Raw genomic sequence first — 19,124 nt, forward strand, 5'->3', positions numbered from 1 at the left:
AAATCGAATCTAGGCAGCAACAGATTATATAGATATAATAATAAGTAACGGATTATTTTAAATGTAATATCCTAAATATTAATCGTGGTTTGTGTGCTAGGTAACGTTTTCAGTTTTATTATATTAATAATTATAAAATATTTTTTCGTCTTCTGTGGCGAACACTACTATAGGTTATATTAAATTGAGGATTCGTTTAATACCTGTATTTCATTCCCTTGACTGCACTTACTGACTGTATGACATTTGATTCAATATTGTTGTCCTTTTACCTTGAGACGTTCCTAAAAAAAAATTTTTGATACTTAAAAGTTTGCAGTCTTATATTCTGCGTTTAAAAATGGAAGGATTTATTGAAGTTAAAGAGATATCAGACTTCGTATCCTATATAAAGAGTGTAAGTATTTGCAATATTTTTGTTTATTACTCGTAGTAGTTGCGGCAAGTCATTTAAAAATAAGTGTACTGTACAAACATATTTTAAAAATGAATATGGATTTTTTAATTGTCTTATAATATGAAATGAGTAATTCGAGCCCAAATTAGACATTTATAGAACATGTATTTAGTATGTTAATAGTAAGTACATTTTATATGTACCATTATTAATGTAGCTCAGAACATCAGAATGCATAATTAATATGCATCAATGCATTTATCAATAAGGATTGGGAAACAAAAGAAAAATGTTATAGATTAATTATTGAAATCTTTATTTTTGTTTTATTATTGCAGCATTCAGAGTTTATAAGTAGGTATAAATTCAGTTGATAGTTCAGATTCAAATTTTTTTTTCAGATTGAATGGAGGGATCCTTGGCTAATTGCTCTCTTATCTTTTCACATCCTTGTAACTTTCACTTGTTTCTCCACTAGGAACTATGGAAATTTTCAAATTATACTCTTCATTACATTATGTGAGTATTAAAAATTGCTCAACTTTTTAAGACCATTTTTAAAGAAATATATATACCATTATGTCAATTAATATGGAAGAATAGGATGTCTATGTGAGATTTAATTTTACTATATTGATGGCTTATAATTTTACGGTATATAATTTTGTAGTGAATTCATTAGGCTAATTAGTAATAAATTTGGGTCCTGTCAATAAAACAACCTCTTAAGCACATATACTTTGTTGTTGATTTCATATTTTAAAGAACTAGTTTGTTTATCTTTCTGTCTCTCTGTTTTTATATCTTTGGAGAAGTTAAAAAATTTTTGCTGAACTTTGCAAGAATAATAGATGATTTAAAAGGGTAACAAATTTTATATGCGCACCTACGGACAGCAACACATAGATCATAAGACATAAGATGTTGAAGATATATGAAGAAAAATATAAACAAAAATTTTCATCTTGTGTGCAAATGATCATTGTTGCTACAAAATTGTCTTTTCATATCTCATCTTATATTCGAAATGTGAGCTTTCGAATATAATTTATATATACAAGTAATTCAAACAGAGTAATGGAATAGGGTTGTAAATAAAAATAATTGTAACCTTAGATTGATAAATAAATCCATGGCTATTCAAGAGAAGATTGGATATCAAACATGATTAGATATTTATAATTAACTAATCAAATCCTTCTTAGAGTAAATCAAGATAAAAAGGACAAAAAGGATTGTTTTGTAAAGAATTATCAATTAACTTAGTGATAATAAAAAAATGTCATGTACATAAAAGAGCTGCAGTTAATTTAAAAAATATATATGATTCTTTAACATTCGTTTTGGTCTGTATGTAGGGACTATATTAAAAACTGCTCGCTTATTATTAAAAAAAAAAAAATTAAAGTTTTATTACTTCGTGATAAGATCAATAACAACCTGTGCCTGTTTCCAATTTTCATATTATAGTCATATAAGCCAAAGATACAACTTAAAAAAAAAAAAAAATAGTTTTTCTACATTAAATTAAAAAAAAAACATCATATACTCTTGTTTTATCGATTATTATTATTTAGTGAGTAATGTTTTTATTGTTCGACTTTTGATTTGTATTACAAATTATTTTGATAAATTGAGATAATGCTGTAAATATACGCGATTTCGTAACAGTGATGCGCAGAGAGAATGAAGCGTGTACGTAATTGGCAACGTATTTACTTTTTTTTTCTAATATTTTAATAATATTCGTAATGGCGTCGGTTTGTAAACTTAACACTCGTTATAGTTAAACGAAATTTGTTTTCGAAACTCTATTAATAGTGTGTAGTGTCACGCTACGAACTTGCACTTAATTAATAATTTATACATGTAAATTTTATTTCGGCTTCGAAGTTTTTGACCTTTAATTCTATACGTTGCGTTGGCTATTATGTCTGGTTCTGATGTTAAATAAGGAGTTCTGAATAGTTGCTTATGTGAGCGTCAAATAAATTAACTTTTTTTTTGTGCCGGATGATAATAGTTTATAATTTAAACTGAATCAAATTTGTGTTTAAGTATTATTTCTGTATATGAAACATGGAAGTCGATTTATTTTACTCGATATAGAAAGTAAATATATTTTTTCGCTTTTCAATAATTTTTCGGCTATTTAGTTTGACCTGTGATTAAAGAGAAAAAAGAAGAAAAATAATATATATACGTACTTCTTCGCTTCGTCTTCATATTAAAACAATAAATCTCGTTAAAGTCGGTTCAACGACTGTACTAAATAAACAAAAGCACAGACGTTAAAGATGAAGAGTGTAATGGGAACTTCAAGGTCGTCCCAAGTATTTATGTATCTTAATGTATCGAATGTATGGACATAAGTGTATCGACATGTATACTGTATACGTCACTTCTCTTTATTAGATATTTAGAATATAGACAAGTACACACAACATTCTGCACACAAAACTCACTCCAAAGAGTAGATATAGCCTATAAATAGAACTTACTATAAGTTTGGAAAGTAAATAAACAGAACAGTAACCAGTTTTACATTCATAAATCTACGTACATTAACGTAGATGTAGGTGATAGGATGATTAGTTGAAAACTGTGTGTGTGTCTTGGTAACAATGGAATCTGCTGCTAAGGTTGAAATTTTCATTGATCTTAAACAATCAAAATTATAATTATTGTACGTCTGTTATCAAAAATACATTTCGGACGTGACTTGATTGGAGCGGTTGGCTGAGATGCAAGGTAAACTTCAATATTAATTGAATCATTTGGCAATTTTCGAGTCATTTGACTACGCAATAATAAATCTCCACTTGCTCTACACATCACTAACCGGCGTTATCGTAGGAAATGTTTCTTCCGAAACTAACTACGTAATTGTTATCTGTGCATTGACTGAAGTTGAATTTCAAGAACGCCAACCAGCAATGTGTGTTATACAAAACAGCTATTATACCTACAATGATATAAAAGTTATACGAAGATCCAACGAAGCACACAATAATATTAACTTAATCTCCAAACATTCTTACATCAAAAGATGTGTTCGGACGAATCGAAATACGTTAAGAAGAACAATGAGAATATTATTTCGATTGTATCATATCGCCAGTGAAAATCACATACGAGTTATTATAATATATAAAGGTACATATACGACTGGTCTGCTGAAGCGCCAAGATAAACATTTGCTTAATTCATAACAGCTGTCAATGTTATTGTTGATATAGATTAATAATTACTACGGGTACTCGTTCCATTGTGTACTGTAGTCATTATCAAGTCGCGTGTTATTTTATATCAGTATTATGTTGGTATTCATATATGTATATTTAAAACAATATAAAAGTCAGTTCAAACTATGCTTGTAGTTGATGTTTTGAAAGACTTTGACGTTTGACTTTTGAGAACCAAAATCCGTTTAAACGTTTGTGTAATAAGATGAAAATTATTTTAAATTTAATGACAAATAAAATATGGTTTGGATTTGTGAACGTCCAATTAATTATATATGTTTATTTATATACATCGTCAATAAATCAATATGGCATATAAAGTTATTTATTTTCCAGTACTTCTGGTATATTTCTCTGAGAGTATAAACGAAGTCGCAGCAAGAAACTGGAGTCTTTTCTCAAGGCAGCAGTACTTCGACAGCAAGGGTCTCTTCATATCAGTGGTGTTCTGTATACCGATACTGTTAAATTGTATGATTATGGTGGTAAGTTTAAGTATCATATCATAAGTATGATTATACCTTATCATACTCCGTCTAGAGCTGGCCTACATTATGTTATAATATTTATGAATTAGTCAATTACACTTTTTGTTCATTTATGGTATATATGTGACTAGTTCTTAGGAATTTGCTAAAATCGTGTCCATAATCAGTTTCATATAGTATTAACGTTGTATTATAGTTTTATAGGCTTTGTAGTTTTTCACGAAAACTATACCACTAAAGCTATTCGAGACATCAACTGTTCCGAGCTAACAATAATAAATGGCAGGTAACCGAATACTCCAAATATCATTCCCTGATCGTGTCCCAAACTCAATATTTAAATTATATTTTATCATTAATTTATTTTATTTTACGAATTTGACTAGTTTTGATCGTTACTTATATTAAAAATAGTGCATATAACAGTACACGCCCTTTTCATTAGGCACCGTTTAAGAAATTATTATTAAATTTCATTTTTATCTAACAATAAGTCCCAAAAGAGAATCATTTCCTCACTTTTTAATAAAACCACAATCGTACTTTTAAACCGGATCGTAGGTTGCCGCGCTTATAATTTTTTGCTGTTGGCAGCATTGTCAGTGAAGTCATACTATCATAAATACAAGGCGTGAAGAGATGGTTTGTCAAATGTTTTCTTACGCTCATTCCTTTACTATACTTTTAATAAGGGAATGAGAATTTATGAAAAATTCAATCATTTGATTGATTTAAAACTCTTTAATTATATTATCTATTTCTTTTTAAAAAAATTTGTTAAATAATTTAGTTTTTATATTATAGTTTAATTACTTAATTGAACTCAATTTTTTTTAATATAAAATATTTTACTAAAATTTATTATAAAATTACCAAAGTAAACATGATAGATCTCAGTAAAATTAAAGTTATATACTTGTTAAAATGTTGTGAAACAAGTTTTAATTAAATATAAAAAAAAATACCTTTATTGTGTTAAATATAGTTATAGCATTAAAAATCATTCCCTAACTTGAATCATCAATCCCTCATACTTGATATATTTCATCACCGCTTTATATTCATTTAAATCGAGAAAATCTGGGGACCACATAGTCAGCTGGGATAAGTTACTTGTGTGCCAAATATAAATATATAAAATATATATGATAGTTGCAAATTATATTCTTATTCGAAATAATTTTCGTAAATTTCTGAGAACTACTCACGTATTGACTTTATTTAAGTCCTGACTTGGTTTATATTAAATTCGTTTTTTTATATAACTTAACAAAGTAGAGTCTCGTATATTTTCGTTTCACTTACATATATAATAACTATTAAAAAAAAAAATTTTTTTAATTCAAAGTCACGCACAGCATATTTTATTCCGTGTTATAAACAATAATCTCAATGTCGCTACGTTCAAGATAACAGGTTAATTAAAAATTCAACTCTCGACCGTGAACATTTTTTTTTTTCGCAAGTAATAACATAGCATTCGAATTTACAAACCAAATATACGAAATTCATTAAATTAATATGTTAAACAAATCGACAGTCCGAGTTACGCGATTTACATTCCCTCCGTGTACATTTCTAATGACCCAGATAGGTTGTTAGGCGATCTAATCGATAATACCTATATGTTCAATTCAACCTGTGACTTATCGTCTGAATGTTATTGGAGCATTGTACTGTGTTCTTAATATAAACATGTAGTAATTTTATCTCGGAACAAATGATATACTTTCAATGAATTATAAACAAATAACGTAGCAAAATTAGCCATGACTTCAGTTATGACGCGAACAAGTTTTAAATAAAAACTAAATTATTTCGCTCATGTTATTTTGAAAATGTTTTATATCAATGCCATTAGAATAACCCACTCCCCCTCCGGGTGGGTCATAGCCAATTGCGCCAACAGCTGATCGAGTCGAAACTTAAAAAGGCATCAGAAGAACCATCACTTCTTTTGATATCATTATATTAATAATTTAATTGGGAAAATATAGTCGATTATTATTCCTGTAGAGCAAATTAACTTGTCAGGTATAAGAATTCAATTTGATGTTTCTATCATTGTACATCTATTGACATAAATATTTTTTTATTTATGTAAATTTTATTGTGCAACTAGAAAAGTGGTTAAAAGTCATAGAAAAATTTGTAAAATCATAAAACATAAAATCATGTCTACTATAACAAAACAGAATTAACAAAAGATAAGTAAGGTTATTTCAATTAATTGTTGATATTGGGCATAGCAGTATTCACAGTAGACCCTACGAAACACATCGTGACGTCATCATTATATAACAAAAATGATGACGTCAGTTGAGACGACATTTCTCTAAAAGCCCTCAGTATAACCTTGAAAGCTTCGTATTATTTATTTAGAAACCTATATAATAATTTCCAGGGTTCATGGCTGTATCAATCAACTCAACTTATGACTAATCTTAAGAAGGCACAACTCCGGCAGCGGCTCAAAGAACAGAACATGCAAAGGGAACAGCAGAGACACATCAAGAGGGAGTGAGAGATGTTCAAACATGTCCTGATGCACACAGTACGCGATATGCCTTCAAGATATATCTTATGTATACAACAGCCATAGTGACGTCTGGTTAAAAACAATTCAATGTGTAATAAATTCTTTGCCAACGTAACGATGTACTAACAGCTAAACGTTGTTAATGTATTAACACTACACGCTCTAATTGGTTACATTTGAAATCGCTGCTAAGTTATTTGCATATTTTGTTATTCCTGAATCCGGACATTAATTATCTTCGATAATTATTAAGTTTACAAGATTCTTGACGGTTTCTGTTCTATGTCAATTATTGCCAACGGCCATAACACTAGTGCAATACGTATTGTAAGATAATGTAAGGTAAAAAATTATAATAAATTAAACATCGCTCCTAAGGTAATTTTTTTTCCCCGGCATGACTATACATTGTATTCTTTATTGCGAATCTTGTTTAAAATATTACAAAATTATTACCAGTTTATATTTATGGTAACACTGTATTTTTTTATGTAGACTTATTTTTAATCGACAGGCTTAAGACATGGGTATTTTATGGATTCATATGGCTTTTTTTACAGTTGAAAGGACGGGATTTTGGTTTTCCATTAATAATATTAAATTTTTTTATAATCTGTCAGTCCATTTTACTTCGTAAAAAGTTAAATACAAGTCTTCAAATAATACATTTTATGTTACTTTGCGATTTAAATTTGGAACACATAAAATGTTTTTTTTTTTACAGCACAAAATGTAATTTGCTAGATGAAAAAAAAAATTGTTTGTATAATATATCTATATAGTAATTGTTTTGTATACACGTGTTGATGTTTATATGATAACGTACTTAAGTAATTGTAACGAAGCTTTCATCTTGCTTTTATCGCTAAGTCATTATTATAAGCTTCTATTGATATATATTATTTTTTTAAGTCATAATTACATGTTATTAATTCGTGATATCTCATTGCAGGAATGTGTTATTTTTATTTTGTATTGATTAATTTTTATAATAAATAAATCGCATAATAAAACAAAAAAGAAATTACATTTTTGGCTGTATGATATAGTGTACTGTAGCAGTACCGTATACGATATCATATAAAAGTCTTGCACACATGTAAAGTGCCATGCAATATCTTTAAATATTACGAATATTTGATTTTAAATATAAAACCAAAAATTAATAAAAAAAAATATTGTTTTTATTTGATCATAATGAATTGTTTGTGTGATAATTATCGTATTTTTATATTAAGCGCTTTCTTAGATTTCGACTAAAAATGTTTTATTTGTTATAAAAACAACACATTTAGTAATAGATAAAGTTGTTTTAGTGTAGTGACTATAAATAGATCCTAAGAACTCACGGTTTGACTAGAATATTGCAACACAGGCTTATGATAAACGAAATACGTCCATTTCCATGGTGGTGGTCAACTAACAACAGAAAGGGAGACTGATGAAGGTTGCTTTCAAATATATTAAGAAATAAGATGTTGAATATGTTAATTGTTGTTGTTAGTGACGCATACATTTATTGACGTTTGCCGCCAAATCTTTGTTGGCGTTTAACATTACATATTTCCGATGACATTTTGCCGCCATTTTGAATTTGACATTCGATTTCATTCGTGTATATATTTTTTAACTAATTGCTTATGGTCCCGTGTAAATGATTTTGGCGTTACAATAGATAATAAGAATTCCTTTAATATAATTTGATAAAGCTCGAATCGAAAATTCGTTTTGACATAACCACTAGGTTGTTTAATATATATCAATGACTTGAGTAATTTTTTTTAAGTTACGTGGTCGTAATCATAACTACCAGTGTGTATTTTATTACACCAAATAAATGTATCGCCTTACACGTATATCAATAAATATATTTATTTATTGTACGCTTGAATAAAAATTAATTTTACAAAATAAATGTATTTTCTTTACATTCCTAATAATCCTCGGGTATCTGGCAAAAGCACTTTACAGACCATCAAAGATCGAAAAGAGGTTTGGTTTTTACATGTATTTTGATTCAATAGAATTTTAATACCTCGAACAGTTCTAAACGCATTTTTTTTACAACACACTGTATTTTTTAAGTATATAAATTTGATGCGTTAGTCAGTCGACTGGATTTCGTTGTTATTCTTAGAAATAATAATAATAATGGCATTGTTGGTTTGGATACATAATTGATTTTGATGTTTACAATGGAACAACAAGGAAGGCAACCCGGAGAGGATAGTTCGTGGTTTTGATGATCTCGACAAGGATATTTCACCCGAACCTAGAATTAATCATGACGAGCATGTTTTGCCGGAGATCTTCGCAGATAAAGTAATATTTGCAAGAATGGAGTGAGAATGTATGGAGACTAACTGAGTTTTGGACTTAAACTTTGGGATAGGAAATGACTGGAGACTGGAGGTAGTTGGAAACTTATAAGTTATTAACTTGGTATTACATTGTATAAAATTTCTTTTGAAGCCTTCATTTCATAAATTCAATAATATAATTAATTATAATTCTGCAAAAACTTTTTACAATCATGAAATATACATTCGATCGGAAGACCAACAATTTGGAAGTCCCTCCAAGTAGAGGCACAACTCAGACTCAGACGAGAACCTGTGGATCGCAATGTTCTCCAGCTCCTATTTTGTCCAATTTGATCCAGTTCATAGTATGCTTAATCTAAGTTGACACAGTTGACATTTCCTGTCGATTGATTTCGTTACATTTATTACCAATGATTCCTAGTTTTACTCGGATAATCCTCTGGGTGTAAGCAGAACTCGGCAATCTTGTCTCAAGGTCTTGCAGTGTGGACATTGGATTAAATATTTTTGATGACTGTATATTCTTTGAGATTAGGCTGTTTTTAAATTTCATAGTCTCGTAGATTAATCTTGATAAATATATGTATTCCCCACATTTGCGGTTTGCGATAAGCCTTGTTATGGCTTGTTCGTCAGACGTTGTTGAATTAAGACCATGTTTACTTTTAATGTCACTTTTTAATTTGAATGATATTCGTAATGGTCTCACAAATTAGCTAAATTTTCGGGTTGACCTATATATTCATTAAATGAAAGGTTATTTAAGATGTAACTCATTCTGTCAGTAACAACCAACGATTATATCTATGGCAAGTAGTAGCTCAAGTTTGAAATGTGGGTAACTTCAAATGGCTGTCGCGATGCAGACTACAGTTAAGGTTTTCCAACGCTGTCGTCGGTAGAAGTTGTTCATCAATTCAAAGAAGAACTTGTCGAAAATTTCTAATTGGATTGAGCATTGATCGGATTTCCCGTGGAGACCTGCCACTAAGCGTGGGTTTTATGAACCAGATTAATGTGGTTCGGTATACTAAAGTATACATTTAAACTTACAGAGTAAACGCAAGGTAAATCTTAATTCCATCCTACGATCCTAGTGTAGCTATGATATAGAGGTATAGTTGACGCTTAGGAATTGGTCATAACTTTTATCATTTCTAATTTCCTGACAATTGACTTTGCTTGTTACAATTAATTATAAATAATAATTTATATAAAAACTGATTTAATTTCAAAACACAAAAAAAAATAGCATGTACTTGCTATCTTCTAGAGTTTATTTCAAAGTAGATCCCCTAAGAATAGATATTTATCTACATTTACATATAATAGTCACATTAATATTCGTTTTTTTTTTATATGTATATAGTTTTAATAGTTTTCCAAAACAGTTTCACCAGTGTTTTTATTAAATAATATTTTAATTTAAACGTTATTAACCATATTTCAACAAATTTAACTTAATTGATTCATTGAACATTTTGTTTGAAAAGTTGCTGCCTAAATTTTTTTTTCATTGGAATATAAATCACACCAGTATTCTCCTCACGAGATCCTGTATTCAAACTAAAGTGTCGTTTTCCAATTGTTAATTCTAAAACCTACGTTGGTACCTACTGTCAGGTGGGAAAATTTATGTTCAATGTTTATACCTATGTTACGTTAAGATCGAAAACGCTCAGTGAACGGAAAAATAGCTCACAACGCGTTGTGGTCACAGTAAAACATGCACATAGCGAAATTTGTGTTGTGGTTCAAATGAAAACGCGCACGACCGTTGTGGCAATCACAGAAAGACCAAATAGCGAAATTCGTGTGGTGGCGGACATGCTATTCGATCTCAACGCCTTGTGGCAATGAAGGAAAACTGGCTGGCTGGAAACGTAGATTGGTAGATAAAGATAAATTACTAAAATTGTGAAAAATAAGTATTTGATTACTATTTATTTTTACAGGAACTATTACTGTGGTATTTTATTATATTGGAGCTACACTTGCACTTTTTATCAATACAGTGGCACATTATAAACCCTTACTTATGGTATTTCAAATACAACTTGATTTTATAAAACAAAAAATAATTCCTAAGGACAGCTACCAAAACGTTTCCAACCTACGCCTAGTAGGATCCTTATTCGAAAGTCGTGTGCGTCGTAATCAAATAATATTAATACGCGTCATGGCTTTTCTTTATTGCCACAACGCGTCGTGCGCTATGTCATTTGAACCACAACACGAATTTCGTAATGTGGACGTTTTTCTGTGACCACAACGCGTTGTGAGCTATTTTTCCGCTCACTGTGCATTTTCTATGTTTTTGCATATTACATATAAGAACTATTACACAATGATTAATTTTGTAGCTTTGTCATTCCAGTTCACTATCACGCGAGTAATATGACGTTACATCTTTGTGTCAATCAATATTTTGATCATATTTTCTCTTCAATAAAAAAACAATCATTTAACTCTAGTAACCATTGATAGATGCTGAATATTACAAGCGCACAGAAACATTTATTGTCAGACTACTTAATAATAATATGAACAACAACTAGTATAATATATTTATTAGTATCAATAGTCGTAATCATTTATCTTTTCCTTAACTTCTTTCAGCATTAATTTAACTAAATTATCCAAGTCTACTTCCGGCTTCCAGTTCCAGTCTCGTCTGGCTTCGCTGTCGTCGAAAACCTGAGGCCAGGAGTCGGCTGAAAATTATATACATATGTTGATAAAAACAGCAAATATATTTGGCATACATATATAAATAGGAATGTCAATTTGTTCATGGGGAACGGTTTATTAAAATAGTGAAAATAATTTATTCTGTTGTAAAAGGCGTATTAAGCAAATGTGTTCAATGAGATTTATGATAATGAGTCAGTAAAACTGCCTTCTATTAAACTGTATTGACAGGCAGACAATCACTTAAAAAAATGCTTCTGGTTCTTTTAAAAAGGACTTACACGTATAATTTATTATATAAATATAGTTTATTAAAATTACAAGTAATAAAGGTGCACTTAAAGAATTTAATGTTTCAAGGGCTATATATTAAATGAAAGAACATTGGAACATACAGTTGAAATTTATGAAGTAAACACTAGTATAGGAATTCTATTAATGACAAAACAAATATTATTTACATCAGTGTAAACATTTAAATGAGACGAATTTGAAACAGAAACGAGTTTCTAGACTTACCGATATCCTGCCGACTGTCAGGTTTATACGAAATGCTAAAATCAGGTATGTATTTGAACATATGATCAGCCAATTCCTCTGGGGTGAAACTCATTGAGGTAACGTTGTATACTCGTCTCTGTAACATCTTGTTGGGGGCTTCCAGAAAGTTCGAGAGAGCTCTCAGTGCATCCTTGACATGCATCATTGGTAGACGTGTGTCGGGCCTCAGGTAACACTCGTAGCGACCCTTCCGAAGAACATCATGGAATATCGCGATGGCATAGTCTGTTGATGAAAATATTGATTAAATATTCGTCCGATATTTTTGAGTATGACTATTTATGGAAAAACACAAACAAAATATTTTGACTTGTTGGGTATTTTGATACAAGAAATAGCAATGGGTTTTATATTATAATGACGTAAATATTATTATATTAGGTACATGTTATGCTTATGAGCTTTGACATATATCTATATGACGATAAAGAATTCCATCGGAAGTTCAAGGCCTCAAGGAGCCAGGTAGAATTGTGGACAAATAAACGCACATATTAAAAATAAATTTTCTCAGTCTCTTATAAATTAGCTAATTTTTCTTCGGAGATAAATAATAGTATAAGCTATAAAGTGATCTTTCAAAATTTATTCATTAAAATAGGATAACGTATAAATAACAGTAGTAATTTCTAAATATACCTAATTATTTATTACAGTAAAAATACCATATCTAATATAGTTCTTAAAAGTCAAGCAAAAATATATTTTATTAATTACTTTTTTAACACGTCGATACAACAACGTTATGAGACCTTATTCTCAAAGAAAAATATTTAAAACCTACTGGTTTTGTAACAATAAAAGGGTTAAGGAAATTTTTAAGTTATTCTAACACTATTGATCAGCAACCCAAATATAGAAATGTTTTGGAGTTTGATTCAAAATTTCAAAATTACCTGTAGTACCTCCACCGGGAGGATCACTGGAAATAACTCCAGGGAATCTCAGGCAACGGAAATCCAGTCCAAACTTATAGTAATAATATTCACCAAGTAATTCCGCATGCACTTTAGAAACACCATATATTGTTCGTGGTCTCTGCACAGTTATATTAGGTGTAGGATTTCTCGGTGAGTCAGGTCCGAAAGCTCCAATCGTACTTGGCACGAAAATTCTGAGACGATATTGTTTTGCTAGCTCTATAACATTGTGCATTCCTTCTATATTAACTCTGACAGCTAATGGTACGTTTTGTTCGCCAATAGCACTAAGTAGAGCGGAAAAATGTATCAACCAGTCCACTCTGTGATCGACAACAATTTTCTGGAGACCTTTAAAATCTAGAATATCTGCGAAAATATATGGTCCATCATTGAACACTTCAGTCGTTGGTTTAATAATATCAGACAGTATAACATTTTCTCTTCCATATTTTCCGCGTAAATATTTCGCACACTCCACACCAAGTTGTCCAAGTCCACCTGAACACAAATATATAAATTTCAATTATAATAAATATCAAGGCACCCATATTATTGCTATTAATTTTATTTTCTTAATCATTGCATATGAGCTCCGTAAGTTAGGTGAACAACAGACTCAAAAAGAAGCCTATGAAAACACAATATAAGGAAGAAGAATATTTAGTTAGTCCCGTTCAGCTGACATATGAGCAATTTTAAAAGTAATTGGCCGTAAATCTAGCAATAGTATAGCTACAAATCTAGCTATAAATCTAGCAATAGCTACCATTCGCTATTCACTAATTGTTTTTTTGTACATCTTGAGTGTATATGTATATGGTCACTCAAGATGTAAAATTGTCGAGGTCAACATGTAAGTGATGAAAGACGAAGTTGTGCTTAAAATGATAATACATGAATTTCTAGCCGATTAAGTAATTATATAAGTAGTAGTTATTTTACAAAATGAACGATTTAATAGACAGCTATTACGATAAGCAGTAGAAATACAATCTAGACGAAAAATGTACCTATTGTATCAAAATGAATGGTAATTGTGGAGGTTTCATAGATTTGCAACATATAATATTTAGGTTCAATAATGTTCAAAATGTATACTAAAACAATATAGATAGGGTTTATGTTTAACTTGGATGTGTAAAGTAAATGATTAAAATTATCCTAAGTGAAAAACATATGAAGTAGGTTTTATGCTAACGAATTAAACTATAGGTAGTATATTTAAAATATATATAAAAAGTTTTTCTAAATAAAAAATGTACCTACATTAATTTTAGTATTGGTAGACTATTAGTATAACATAAAAGTGAAAAAATATTACATTTAAGAAAGTGTGAAAGTAACAGAATTTGTACACAATCGTAACTAACAAATAAATATAGTAATGTTTTCATCTTGGAGGATATGTCGATTAGGAGTAAGCTTAGGCGGTGCCTGTAGTCGGCGAATTGGAGAATTTGGACTTCACAGATCTTGGATGGGGTAGTTGTGTGCAGTAGCTTTATGTTTGGTTGTGTTTTGTGGACGATTTTCTCGTTATGCTCCTTTTACTTTTAGATTTAATGTATAGAGGAGGAAAAGAAGACTTCTCTAAAAGTAAGGAAAAACGCGCTGAAGTATATAGGATAGAGAAGCAATGTGCACAAATCTTGCTTCCTGTTAGGCAATGTTTTTGATATGCCCAAACTTAAGACATATAAGCTGTGCGATTGTTTCCGCGTTTGAACTCGAAGAACAGTTCTGATTTTAATGGAGTAGCAGCCATAGGTAGTAGAAGAAAAAGTTTGATTGAATTAGCGTTTCAAGCAGTCCCTTTGCTAGTTCGCTGTTGTGACTATAAATTTAAAACGGTATAAAGGTTTAACTTTTTATAATATCTTAAGAAAGCTATTCGAATATTTAAACTAAAGATACGACACATAAGTATAAGGATATAGAATTTATATTTCAATATTCTAGAGATGAAGTAATTAAAGATACAATTAAAATAAAAAATAGTAATAATAATACATAAACAGTATTAGAATTAAATTGTAATAGGCCCATTCTCCTTTACATCATGTAAAGTGAAGGGATTGGGTGGACATGAAGGCTCGTTTCCGAGTTGGTACTGATGAAATAATTTTAACATCGCATAGTTTTATCGTCACTGTCGATTGAAGTGATTACTTCAAACAAATTAACAGTTTTTTGTTTATAAAATCTTGACTATTCTTCTATTAACGTAGGTCATTAAAATACTTTCTAGATATAATTAAACTTTAAATATAAATTCATATTTAAATTTTATCGAAATTGTTAGATATATATAAATAACTTTGTCCTTTTTTTAGTATGCTAAGTACTAGTTTGCATCGTCATACACACGAAATATTCGTAGTTTCTTATTCAATAGCCTATCAAGTGTGTGAAACTTTATGAAAAACTGTTAAAGCATTATAATGTAAATATATGTAATGCCACGATTAAAACTTGGAGTAAGCATAGAGACCACCGAAAATTTTGATTTTTTTATTTTTTTAATCGACAACGCATCCTTATATTGAGGATGGGTTAATAAGATAAATTAATGCGAAAGCAAAGTTAATAGCGATTATATTTAATCAACTTTATGCACTACATTCATTTCTAGGAAAATGTACCTGTTTATTTACCATTACCCATTAAATGTTTGTCAGAGTATTAGTAATATAAACAGGGTGTTGCGTAGTTGAGACTTAGAAAACATACTGCTTTTGTTTTTAATAACACGTGTATAAGGTTTTTGTATAATATCACAACGTAAATAAATACTAATTTAATGCGTATTTTATTTGTGTATACGCGTTCTCAGGTCTAAATACATATTATAAAATACAAGAAGAGGAAAAATGTTCTATATAATAATTTGTTTCAATTCTTCTAAATATATTATTGAAATTAAGTTTCAAGGCTGTCTAGATAAACAATGACACTTGATACAATAAACAAAGCATGCTTTTAGCTTTTTGCTTAGAGTTTAAAAAAAAAATTCTCAATACAAAGCTAGTTAGCCAATTTATCTACTATTTTCTAAAATAATTGATTACTCTTTGCGTCGGGTAACAAGTAAAGTGAATTTAATATCGACTACGTAAAATGTTACCATATTGAAACTACTTTAGATAAATAGATTATTTCTTGGTCGTGACTAAGAAACTAAACAAATCACGTGCTGTACCTTTGATCACAATATGCAGTGCTGTACCTTTTATCACTGAAAATTTAAACTAACTTAACTCCGTGTAACATAACTGGACTTAAAGAAAAACTATCCAAGCATCGAAATCATTCGTCGTCGATTGGTCTACCTTGCGCTTCACACAGTAATATTGTAGTTGTACACCTACTTTCAGTACCTAACAATAATTAAGCAATTTAAAGTTCTTTTTTAGTTGCCAAAATAAGTAAAACTGCGCAGATGTGTAGGATCTTTAGTCCATTGGTAATCTTAAGTCCATTAGAAATTAAAAAAAAAACCTTATTTATTGTTTACAACTTGAGATTGCTTGCACGTGTAAACTGTTGTCATTAGTTATTACTTTAAAACTGTGAACTAACTAGTAAGATAAAATCATTTTTTATTGACGAGTAAAATACTACTTATTGATATGCGGACTAGACGCAGGAGAGAAGCTATTTTTTCAAAGATAGGATTTTAATATTACTCGCCGTATCATATCATTAAGATGCCGAAGATATCTGGCGACGTGGATGATATAAACAAAACAAATACAACGAAACTACTGATGCCGCTGGAATAGCTGCCGACAATAAATAAATTTCATTAAATTAAAAAAACCTACGCATTAATTGTCATTGAACTGTCATACTGGCACGAGTATATCACGTTATCCAGTAGTTTTGAAAGCAGCTGATACTCTTACATGGCTGGTCCAATATTAATCAAAAAACCGAGAGAAACTGACTTTAAAATGAAAATAACTCATTGAAATCGGTCAATCCATTTGAAAGCTACGACCCCACGCAACACTCACACCTCTTCGGGGGTTAAAATAGCAACGTATAGTTAGTTAATAGCTTTCAAATAAGTATCTATTAAAACCTGTCTGAAATCAACTTTTCAAAAAGATTGTTCTTTTCTACATTTAATGACAAATCTCTATATTGTCAAAATAAACAAAATCCTTTTGCGGTCCGTTGTATATATTTAATACTGTTTTTAATGTTCATTCGCCTCGATCGAAACTCGTAAAACCCATAATATATAAAACATTTTTATAACCTATCGCAACTTACCAGTTATTAGAATTTTTGGTGAATTCTTATTTTTAATTGCCGAACTGTACCTCCTTATGTTGAGTGCCAGAGCGCAGTTCAATTTTCTTAATAACGTCATGTTATTTCAATTTATTAATAATTGTATAAATACTAAATTATTCAAATGATTTTGCAACACGTTATCACTCCGTATTTATCGTTTTGATACTGTAAAGTGGATGCTGGGGGCGATCAGCATAGCAGTATGAGCGGTCTCAAAACAGGTTGTACGAACCAAACCACGTCGATGGCAAAATATATGTTATTCGCTGTAAACGTCACATTATTTCCATTGGCTTAGGAAGTAGGTGCGTCTAAAGTATTACGTAGCTATCATTATATTGCACTCAATATAAACGACTAAAGTTTTTAGTTGATTGTAGAATAAACTAAAAGTGTGAGTGTTACGGTTTTCACGCAAATTACAGCCGTATGGAGACAGTAGAATAAACTAGTTTTAAGTTAAAATTGTGTTATACTAATCTATATATAAAATAATACTCTATAGTCCATAAGGGTAACATTCGAATGTATGATTTCTGAGATATTATTTCCAATTTTATACTCAGTCCACTCTGATAAATATTTTGCGGTTTGTATATAGACTATCTATCTATATTATTTATATTCCAACTCATGAATTTAACTTGAGCTTTTTGTGTTTTTAATCATAGATATAAACAGCAACAAAAAATTGTATCAGCATATTCCTGTTGTAGTTCTGTTTCATTTTTGTTATGTAGGTTATTAAATATAATTTTTTTACTTATTTTTTTGGACTAAATAAATACTTTTTTCGTAGACAATATTGCGCAGAAAATAACTTAGTTATGCAAATCACAATGATAGGCAGTGATAATATAAATTCCTGGTGACAAAATAGCATCTTAACTAGGAAAAATGGAAGAATATAGAATAAAAATGTGTTTACCATTGAGTTATTTTATGAGTTAAGTTAAGGTTATTATTACGTTAAGTGCCGAAATTATAAACAGGACCAGAACTTAGGGAGGTTATTTTTCAATGTAATACTTATAAATACCTATATACATTTTTTCATATAAATTGTAGTTTTATATTATTTTATTATAATTTTTTGAAAAGAATACGACAATACTTATGAATAATAAAATGGAATTTATTTTACTAGGTCCGGTCACATTATTTTTAAAATGATACAACTGTTCAATTATTGTTATAAAAATTTAATACGAAATTAAAGTGAAATATGTAGAATAATAATTCAAATTTGTAGATAATTCTAATCATTTAACGTTTGACTAAAATTAGTCTAGCTAAAATTTCAACATTTTAAAACTAAATAAAAATTCAACATTTTGAAAAACAATGAAATTCTTTTTTGAACCCTTCAAAATTATCCTGTCAAAGTGTAACGAAATGCAAAATGGATTTGTCATCAAAGAATTATATATAATTTTGAACCCACTTGTCTTGCAGTTTGGGATTAGAGTTCCGAAACGCTAAAACATTATTCCAAAATCAAGAAGAAAATATGCAATATTGCACAATAGATATCTTATTACATATAAATGATTATTATTATTTATTACATTTTTAAATTAGAAAGTCATTCCTTAAATTTTATTTTAATATTCACTTAAAATATCTAAGATTTAATTTTAACAATAATAGAAAG

At 29.6% G+C, this 19,124-nt stretch overlaps 2 protein-coding genes across 2 annotated transcripts; one reads left to right on the plus strand and one right to left on the minus strand.

Moving 5' to 3' along the window:
- The first annotated feature begins 220 nt into the window (after positions 1-220).
- On the plus strand, positions 221-7,046 carry LOC116765244 (transmembrane protein 18). Its single transcript, XM_032654666.2, has 4 exons — positions 221-397; positions 799-916; positions 3,979-4,127; positions 6,535-7,046. Exons 1-4 carry the CDS (start codon positions 341-343, stop codon positions 6,652-6,654), a joined length of 444 nt encoding a protein of 147 aa, XP_032510557.1. The 5' UTR covers positions 221-340; the 3' UTR covers positions 6,655-7,046.
- A 4,497-nt stretch (positions 7,047-11,543) lies between these two features.
- LOC116765357 (L-threonine 3-dehydrogenase, mitochondrial) lies at positions 11,544-17,697 on the minus strand. The gene is made up of 4 exons (XM_032654819.2): positions 17,447-17,697; positions 13,142-13,666; positions 12,204-12,470; positions 11,544-11,707 (listed from the first exon to the last, which is right to left on the minus strand). Exons 1-4 carry the CDS (start codon positions 17,544-17,546, stop codon positions 11,571-11,573), a joined length of 1,029 nt encoding a protein of 342 aa, XP_032510710.2. The 5' UTR covers positions 17,547-17,697; the 3' UTR covers positions 11,544-11,570.
- Between the last annotated feature and the right edge of the window lie 1,427 nt (positions 17,698-19,124).

This window comes from Danaus plexippus, chromosome 2, assembly GCF_018135715.1.
Source record: "Danaus plexippus chromosome 2, MEX_DaPlex, whole genome shotgun sequence".
In the NCBI taxonomy this organism is placed as follows: Eukaryota; Metazoa; Arthropoda; class Insecta; order Lepidoptera; family Nymphalidae; genus Danaus; species Danaus plexippus.

What these genes read in the sequence shown, in the direction of transcription:
- LOC116765357 (XM_032654819.2), bottom strand. Translation starts at nt 17,546, where the DNA reads ATGACGTTATTAAGAAAATTGAACTGCGCTCTGGCACTCAACATAAGG. An exon ending in ACCAAAAATTCTAATAACTG is followed by an intron (nt 13,667 to 17,446) that starts GTAAGTTGCGAT and finishes ATTTGTGTTCAG; the next exon opens with GTGGACTTGGACAACTTGGT. An exon ending in TGACAGTCGGCAGGATATCG is followed by an intron (nt 11,708 to 12,203) that starts GTAAGTCTAGAA and finishes TATAATTTTCAG; the next exon opens with CCGACTCCTGGCCTCAGGTT.
- LOC116765244 (XM_032654666.2), top strand. Translation starts at nt 341, where the DNA reads ATGGAAGGATTTATTGAAGTTAAAGAGATATCAGACTTCGTATCCTAT. An exon ending in TCGTATCCTATATAAAGAGT is followed by an intron (nt 398 to 798) that starts GTAAGTATTTGC and finishes TTTTTTTTTCAG; the next exon opens with ATTGAATGGAGGGATCCTTG. An exon ending in TATACTCTTCATTACATTAT is followed by an intron (nt 917 to 3,978) that starts GTGAGTATTAAA and finishes TTTATTTTCCAG; the next exon opens with TACTTCTGGTATATTTCTCT.